General features: G+C 44.3%; 1 protein-coding gene across 1 annotated transcript in view; it reads right to left on the bottom strand.

Moving 5' to 3' along the window:
* Positions 1 to 806: 806 nt before the first annotated feature.
* Positions 807 to 8,853, bottom strand: part of CEP170B (centrosomal protein 170B) — a gene marked incomplete at its 3' end in the record, with an annotated part of 46,841 nt that continues 38,794 nt past the window's right edge. The window contains exons 12-16 of the mRNA XM_010141413.1: positions 8,809 to 8,853; positions 5,292 to 5,541; positions 2,941 to 3,100; positions 1,991 to 2,063; positions 807 to 871 (exon numbers count right to left, since the gene is read on the bottom strand). The exon at positions 8,809 to 8,853 is cut by the window's right edge and continues 7 nt beyond it. Of these exons, the coding sequence (XP_010139715.1) occupies positions 807 to 871; positions 1,991 to 2,063; positions 2,941 to 3,100; positions 5,292 to 5,541; positions 8,809 to 8,853 (593 nt within the window). The remainder of the gene's footprint in view (positions 872 to 1,990; positions 2,064 to 2,940; positions 3,101 to 5,291; positions 5,542 to 8,808) is intronic.

Here is an 8,853-nt window from a genome sequence, read left to right as displayed (position 1 = left end):
TAGTCACCCCGGGATCCTTCGGACCTTCACTGGAACAGTGACCTGGTCTCTTCTCATGCTTTCTGTTCTGTCACACTTCTAAGCATTTCTTCTCATCACGCCAACGCTCACACTGAATATATTAAACAACAACTTAACAAACGTCATTGGGCTTTCAGGTTTTTGCAGTATCATTATCAACTTTAAGAAAAGAGCAACCAAAAGAATTTCACGCAGGGCTAAAATTTGCAGAAGTGGCCAGTGACTGGGAATGACCCACCTGACTTTGCTTGCAGCAGCTAAGCTTTCAGTTTGACTGCTCGGCTCTGCAGAAAACTGACTCCTGTGAAACCCACACACCCACACCCAAGGCATCCCAAACAACCCATGGCTTTGATAAACAGGAATCACGAAGATTTCATCCTTGCTGAACTTTTGGGTTGTTTTGTTGAGGACTTTTTGCTTAATTTGTAGCAGCGGTCAGCTGAGTATGTCAGGAATCTAGATTATTATACACTGCACAGAGCAACAAAACCAAACAAAAACAGCCCAAACGTGCACTGGGGATCTGAAAACCTCCCTGGCAAACATCCAGCCAACACTGGACATGAAAGGACACAACATGAAGAGTAAGATTTAAATCTAAGGCTCCATCTTCACTTTTAAGAGAACTATCACTATCTTAATCTTTAACCAAGTTCTGTAATAAAAGTAATTTGAAAAGCATTTCATTTGAGCCTGAGAAATGCTGCACCACACACTGGTCCAAAGTGAAGTTTCTGGTATGACATTAAATGCTCAAAAGTGATTCCAGCATCAGCACTTACTTTTCCTGCATTTTCCCTCACTTTATTAGAATAGGTATAAATATTTAATAGTAGCAAACCAAGAGCTAGCAGAATGGCTTAAACACTGCAAGAGCAGTCACAGACAGCAAACATTTCTTATTCACATATTTCCTTTATCAGATGTTTCTGTGCATTGCTGTTATAACTGCAGAAGCGATTTCTCATCACTATGTCCTTTCCTAGAATATGGAATATGAAGTTGTTTAATAAACACTCTCAAAATTCAGTGTTTAGCATCACACACACTGATCTTCAGATATTTCCTAGCAACTTCCCTGCATTAAGCCAACATAAATATTTTAGCAGAGATTCAGCAGCACCCAGACCAAGGGAGGTGTGTCTGCTGCTTCCAGTCCGGTTCCAAAGCCGTGATGTGTGTTTATTAGTTTATATTGCTCCTATTCATAACATGACCCCTGAGATGCACAGCTCAGGATCCCAAGCTATTTAGGATTCAGCTCTGCACCGTCAGTAGAATGTCCTGCTGATTTAACCTGTTCCTGGCTATCGCTAACATAACATAACACTGCTGCACACCAGCATTTTGGGTTGCCTCCCAGCCACGGGCCCTGCTGAAATCACCCTATTTGGAGTGAGGCCAGTTGAAAGGCAAAGGATATGTCTCCTGATCTGTCTTCACAGGCTCTTACCAGTGCTTCTTCCTTTACACAACCATGCGCTTTGGCACCCATTGTTCTGCACAGAGTAGAAACACTGTGTCTTGCAGGTGCTCTTCCTCTAGCAGCAGAGGATATCTCCCTCTGTATGAGCTTACCCTTCAGTGGAACACAACAACAAAGTAGGTCTGCTGATTTTCTGGAAGGAAGTGGATACTGGGTACTGGTCATTACCAACTCACAGCAAATGTTCCCTCTGCAAGTCAGAAGTAAGGCAGATTTGCCACCTTAACTGCTCGAGAAGAATAATAGAAAAGGCAGTTTTGCAGGTGCGGCACTTGCAAGGAAACAAAGCAATAAAACACTTTATCACAGAGCCTGAAGTTGTTTTGAAACACTTGCGCACTGCAGCTCCCAACTGACCCAGGAAAAACCCTTCCCTGAGCAGGCTGCAGCTGACCTTGGCTTAACACAAGCACAGTCACACTTGCCTGACCTTCTGAGTATCTGCCTAAATTTCTGCTTTGCACCTTCAGTGGTGATCACAGCAGGGTCGCAGGGCCTCCAGGCACTCTTTTGACAGTTTGGTCCTCAGCTCTGAACTCTGCTTAGGACAGGTCTGCAATTCTCACAACAGTCAAAGACAACAGAGAGCCAAGAGGCCCATCGGAACAGCAGATAAAGCGCTGATATTTTTTTTAAGCCCATACTGGTGGTAGACAGGAGGGAATTTGGATTTAAACAGCAGCAAAGGCAACTTTGCTTTAGCAGCTAGACCCTACTGGTGACCTTACAGGAAAGTTTGAGCTGAGCTGAGTCCCTGCACTGCGGCACTGGTGAGCCAAGTTAAGAAACCACCTCTCTCCATCTCACTCCAGTGCAGACAAACCATTCCGCAGTTTGGCAGGAACTTGCAGCTTCTCTGGAGAGCTGGAGGACAGCACTTCCCAAGCTGACTGCCTTCCTCCTTGCCCAAACTGCTGGCTGAAGAACAGAGTCCCTGTCCTTGCCCATCAATACAGATATGGAGGGGAGAGATTCAAGGAACACCTGCACAGTGTTTCAATGGCCCTTGCAGAAAGGACAGAGCAGAGGTAGAATATAGACAGCCAGTACAGAGCGTGCAGCCAGAGCATTTGGTGAGTGCCTTGTCTGAAACAAGGAGGGAGGCTCTGGCTCTCTCGCACAGCAGCACAGCACACCCGCTCCATCCTGTTCCACAGATGCAAACTTCAGGGACCAAAGTCTGACTAAAGGCCATGAGATCCTTCTGAAATAATATGACTCTCATTTCTTGCAAGGTTGGCTGTGGCACAGAGGAGGGCAAAATAAAGAGACTGCAGTCAATCTTTCTGGTAGTGTTTTTTAGGAGGACAGGGGTAAGGGTTTTTCAGTGCTGCAGCAACTGGGAATGCTGCCCTGTTCTCCCACCACAACCGTGCCCTGTGTACTTACTCGTATTTAGAGGCAGAGATTTCTGTCGTTCAGGATCTTACCTCTTCTCTCGCTGATATGGTAGAAGCAGGAGTGTTGGGCACAGAGCTAAGGGAGGTGCTTGGTCCTGTCCCTGATGAACTCTGTGAGTCCCCATCTCCAGCAACATCATGAATCTCTCGAGCAAGGATGGCCACATCCTTCACCAAGGTTTGGCTGAGCCTAAAGCACAGGGCATGCAGTAGAGCCATTAGGACACATGATACCACAAGCCTCATATTCATAAAATATAAACAAGGCAGCCACAAAATGTTTGTGGGACCTCAAATCTCTGCAGAGGCTTGGGAAAGCAGGGGGGGCTTGGGGTGCCTTGACAGGGTGCCAAGGAATGCTCTGCCTGCACACCAAATAAATCCACTACCCTCCCAAACCCAGCTTTGAAGTAGAGATTTGATATAAATTTTAGTGACTGCACAATACCAGAAAGTATTGGAGACAATCCATAAAAGAAGCTTTTTATGTTATTGCTCCCACACACATTCACTCTACTTCCCTTTTTTTTTTTTTAATAGAATACAGTCAATTTTTCTTCTTGGAACTTCATCGTTTTCCCTTTAAAAACCATAGAAGAAAAAATGTTTTTATCTTTGTCACTCAAATAATAAAACCTCAAATTCTCTTTCCTTCTTCCCTGTGGTTTACAGACTGTAAATCAAAACATGCTTCCATGTTCTCCACAAGGGCTGGGGGATTACCACAGTAAGCACAGAATACCTTAGAGGAATCTGCTTTTCAGAAACCAAGTCTTCAAACTTCAAGGCCCTTGACAGGTGTCCAGTTAACACTCAGCGATTGCAACACTCTGCTCCACTTGCTCTAGATCTCAAAACCAGTTTCTAAGTCTCTGGACTGTTGCCAGCTGAGCTTAAAAAAAAAGAACCCTTCAGACCAAAAGTAGCCATTGTGGTAATTTTAAAGGAAAGCTTTCAAGAGAAAAAAAAAATCTTTCAGCTAGCCAACTTCATCTGAGAGACACTTTCTTCTTTAAATGAAAAAAACCCACGCAATGTGATAAAACTGTCAGTTCATCAAAACATTCCCTCAGAAAGAAAATGCATAACTGAACTAATAAAAAGCAGTTTGATTTGCCTGCCTAAGGTGCCCCCGTCAGTGCTGGTTTGGACAGAGCTGTCACCGAATGCATCCATTAAGTGACTCACTCGCTGTAAACAAGTGACATTTTCCCTTTTACCTCTGACTGTAAACCTCTCCCAGTTAATTTGGGAGCAGCAACGGAAATCAGAACTGCAATTACAACGCAGACTCTGTGACCGAGCCCTGCAACGTGCAGCGCCAGACAATCTGACGCAACCATGTATTTATAGCTGCTGCAACCCAAAGTGCTCTCCCGCGTTCGGAACGCTGCTCGGAGGGATGCCAGCGTCTCCCACACGCACACCTCATGCTGCGTGGCACAGGTAGTGCAGCCTGGTTTGGAGGCTGACACGCTCTCTAGCAGCCTGACAGCAATGCTTACGCAAGAAAAACTCTTTCCAGATCAGCGCGGCAAGCGATATGAGTGGTGTGGAAATGCAGACCAAAAGCAGACAGAAGACAGCTTCCTCAGTCAAAAGTATTCCAAGTATGGCCAGTACAATGGAAGACCAGTATTTCTGGAAAGTTGGCATAACACACTTGCATATTAGAGATGTCAAACCTCAAATGTCACTGTTTAAAAAAAGAATCTATTTGCTTTACTGCCAAGTTCCTCCAGGCAACCACCAGACCACCACTACACAATAGGTCCCGTATCCAGGGACATCAAGCCGAGCAATGACGACTCAGTTATACACAGGGCCCAGACAGATTTTCTTGTTTGGATTCCATTGTGCAAGGAAAGAGGTTTCCGCCCCACAGCGACTGACTACTGCTCCCTCATCGGCCTCAGGCAAAGCAGCTTCAACAGTTTACATATTCAGCCTTTGCTAATCCATTTGACTTCCTCTGGAGAGAATTAGGACAGCTTGCACCAACAGCTCTGTGCATGCAGAGTGACTTCCATCAGAAAGCAGAGATAGACAGTCAGTTACATCTTTTGACAGACTTAGAGCTGAAAGAGGATACCCATCCACAGTTTGGCAAGAAAGAAATCAAGACAGAACCCAGCTTTCCTGTCTCTCAACATTTTCTAGAGGGAAGGTGCAACCAGCACCGCCTAGCACAGGCTGTAAACCTTCATGAAAACCTTTTGAGTCTGAATACACTGACGTTAAGATATGACAGAGATGGGGGGCACACAAAAGACAGGAAAGAGTGCCTCTCCTACTACCTCCACACCTGGGTTTGCTTTGAAAACCAGAAAAACCTCAATCCATTTTCAGCATGTGGGTCAATGCATAGAGCCCCACCTCACCTGGCTATTTCTGCTATCTCTGCTGTCTGCGCCATGAAGTTGTAGGGGTCAGGATGGTCATCAAAATCTTCATCGTCATCTGTTTCTCTGCCGTTGTGCTTCTGCTTGCTCAGCCCAGAGCCACGTATCCTCGGTGTCTGTGTGGCTGTTGAAGTATGGGAGCGTTTGTGTTTAGGGGAGCTGTGATTTGAGCCATATTCCTCCTCCGAAGTAGAAGTGTAATCTGAACCCTGCGGTCTCCGCCTTGATGCTTATAAAAAATGAATTGGTTTCAGACTGAGGAAACTAGTAAAGAACAACTACAAAAGGGCAAAAAGGTAACACAAAACTAGCCCAAGAGCACAAGGAAAGGAGAGTTTCTGTGCAGATTATCAAGTAAACAGCACATTCTCAGAGCTGATTCCAGAGTTGAGCAATTCCATGGCTCCCATTCACTATACAAATTTGGAGTGGGTAAATCCAATGGACAAGCAAAATGACTGTGTTAACGACTCCAGTGTAGTAAATTATTTACCACAGACTTGGCTTTCCATGCACAGAAGCTCTGTGTATAAGCAGCACATGTTTCAGACCCCTCACAGTCCCACAGAAATCCTTTTCTAACAAGAGCCCAATTTTCAAGCCTGCAGACACCCTTCCAATTAGCTGCAAGTACAAGCAAAAGGAGGGCTTTTTGAGTGAAGAACAGACTATGGTGCTTTGTGTTATTTGCAAGAGTCCACACCCCCACTCTCACCTCCTGCCTCACAGTTCTCTATTAACGACACTCTACAAAAAAGAGTGTTCACACAGGCTGGACCATCTCCCACACCTGAAGCCAAGGGGAAGCTGCCCACTTATCCCAACTGGCTCTGCAGATCTGCAGACACCCAGGTCCTCCTTGCATGGGAGGCATCAGGATGTCCTTACGCGAAAACTGGGCTCCCACTGTTCACTGCCTCTCTACACTCTCTAGAGATGCTGCTTCATTCTCTTCTGCCCTCCCCTCAAGGACAAAGACCCACCAAACACAGAACCAGCCAAGTTATTTAAAATGACAACACCACACAGCTTCACTGTGTTACCAAGAGTATCATAACACCAGAACTCTGCAAGCGAATTAAGCCAGCATCATAGATCACACAAACAAAAATAAAAAATTTGGCATGTAAGATGCAGGTAGAAGCTAGAGGTAATTAGTGTGTAGTGAAAAAAGTATTCCTAGACATTGCTATCTTCACTACAGCTATATAAATGTCTTGTCTTAGGATTAAAATACATATATATAAAGAAAAATAAATTTGCTCATATTCCATCAGCAGAGATTTTTTTTTTCCAAACACAGGTTTAGAATCAAGATGTTATCCTGTCACTGAACAGCAATTTTAAAATGAAGACCCTGATTTTCCATCTCTGTACGCCAAGGGAAGTCAGAATTCACTCCCTCAGTACCATTCAAAGTATGTTGAGTAAACAAATCATGTACACAGAGGAGCAGGGAAAACAAGGCCTTAGCCTTCAGAACTGGTAATTTGGATTATTCTGATCTTATCTGTTTTTCACAAAGTTACTTCAGATGACCTGACAACCTACTGGCATTTCTTGTCCCACAGCCAGATAGTTTGTTCTGCTCCTCTGTTACCACATTGACTTTCTCCCAATGGGAGAGTTGAGAGCTAATTGCTTTAAGAAATCCTTGAATAAATCAGCCACATCTGTCTCCTTACTCCCAAGGCTTGACACTCAATGCCTTCAAGGGTTATTGTATCATCCTAAAAAAATGTCTTGATGGCACAGTGTCACAGTTCAGTTTATCAACATTTCACTTTTGTTCCAGGAATGGGGTGCTGGGTGTTGATTCGCTCTATCTATAATAACATCAGCACAGGAACACGCATCACACACTTGGTATAGCACAATGAAGCATGAAGTACGCTAGTATGCTGAGAGCTTGTGAAAGGACCACAATCCTATCAAGGAATTAGGAGGTTAGTATTTTAAGAGCAACTAATTCAGAGAAAGGATTAGCATTATCTGCTACAACTATGCACAAGGAAGTGTTAGCATGCTGCTACAGAGCTCTGGAAATCAAAAACCAATTCATTTAAACCGAGAACTGGCCAACACTTATCATTTTTCTCCAAATGATTTGAAGTCTGTGGCCCAAAGGCAGAGGGAGTGCAAAGATTGCCTCCTGTTCGGAAAACTGACCACATTACTTTGCTTGAAATTTGTTATTGTTTAAAAATAAGTCAATAATAGCATCATTTCAAAAAAGGCAAGAGAAGAGACTGTACATACTCTTTTAGATTATTCACATTCTGATTGACATGCATATACAAGTGTGTAAGAAAAAAAATCATTTAAATTAAAGGGAAGATGGATGCACTAAAACAATCCAAATCAAAACAAGCAGCAAATAACAGTTTTAGCATGCAATAAAAATGAATCCTGCAAGAAGGACAATTACTTCAGCTCTATGAAAATATATGAAGACGACACACCCAGAACTCTAAGACCCCTTACAGAAACACAGATCTGCTGAACACAGCACCCCTCTCAGCTTGCCTGAGAAACACAGCCCCAGGGGTTCTTCCTGTCCCTTTGCCCCGCTCCTCTGCTCCGCCTCGCCCCCTGCCCCCCCAATCACTTCTAAAAACTGGAGCAAACAGATCTGCTTTGCCACATCCATGGTAGATCAAGGTCTAGGGGCACAGACCAGGACTTTGACCAGAGGTGTCGGGGACAATCTCTCATTACCAATTGCCATCTTAGATTTGTCATCCTTGTTGCCCCACCTCTTAACTAAAGGCTGATCTCAGTGTGACAAATGCTGACAGTGTGAGGGTTTCATGATCCCGAGCGCACAGCTACAGGGCGAAATACCCCCAAACCGCTGCCCCGGGGGGACCACCACTGTGCACCTGCCTCACCCATGGCAGAAATTAATGAAAATGCCTACTAGTGGGAATCTCTTGGGGCAATCAACGTGGAAAGCCCAGCTCCACATCTGCATTTATAGGAAGAACAAGACAATAGCTTTCACAACACAGGGACATTTATTTCCTGCTCTCCTGATTCAGATGCCTTCAAATCTGCCACCTTGGACAACACCATTATAAATGACCTGGGAGAAAACTCTGAATCTTAGAAGTCAAAGAAAAAGAGAACAATTCTTTGCAGCACTGGAAAGGCATTAAATTCTACTTTTTTAAAAGAAAAACATCTAACATGCTCCGTCAAATGGCAACTGATTGTTCAAAAAACAAAGTCACTGGGGAAAAAAAAGGGAAAAAAGAAAAATAGCTATTTGCAATATTGTCACAGACGACACCACAATTAATATCTCAGTGGGTATGAGAGGTGCTCTGCTGGCTCCAACCCACAGGAAATCTCAGCCTCCACACCAGTCATTAATGCAGACTTTTGTACTCACCGACGCAGCCTGGCATTACTGAGATACCAACCCTTGGCAACCATGTGCAGCCTGTAAATCAGAAAGAGGGGAACAGGGGAGAAACAAAGCACGAGCACTTACTGGACGAGGAGGAATACTTGACACTGCTTGAACGGGTCCTGCTGA

Source organism: Buceros rhinoceros, unplaced genomic scaffold (assembly GCF_000710305.1).
Source record: "Buceros rhinoceros silvestris isolate BGI_N320 unplaced genomic scaffold, ASM71030v1 scaffold4688, whole genome shotgun sequence".
Classification (NCBI taxonomy): domain Eukaryota; kingdom Metazoa; phylum Chordata; class Aves; order Bucerotiformes; family Bucerotidae; genus Buceros; species Buceros rhinoceros.
Note: the sequence above shows the minus strand (reverse complement) of the source record. Positions and strands in the feature narration are given on the sequence as shown.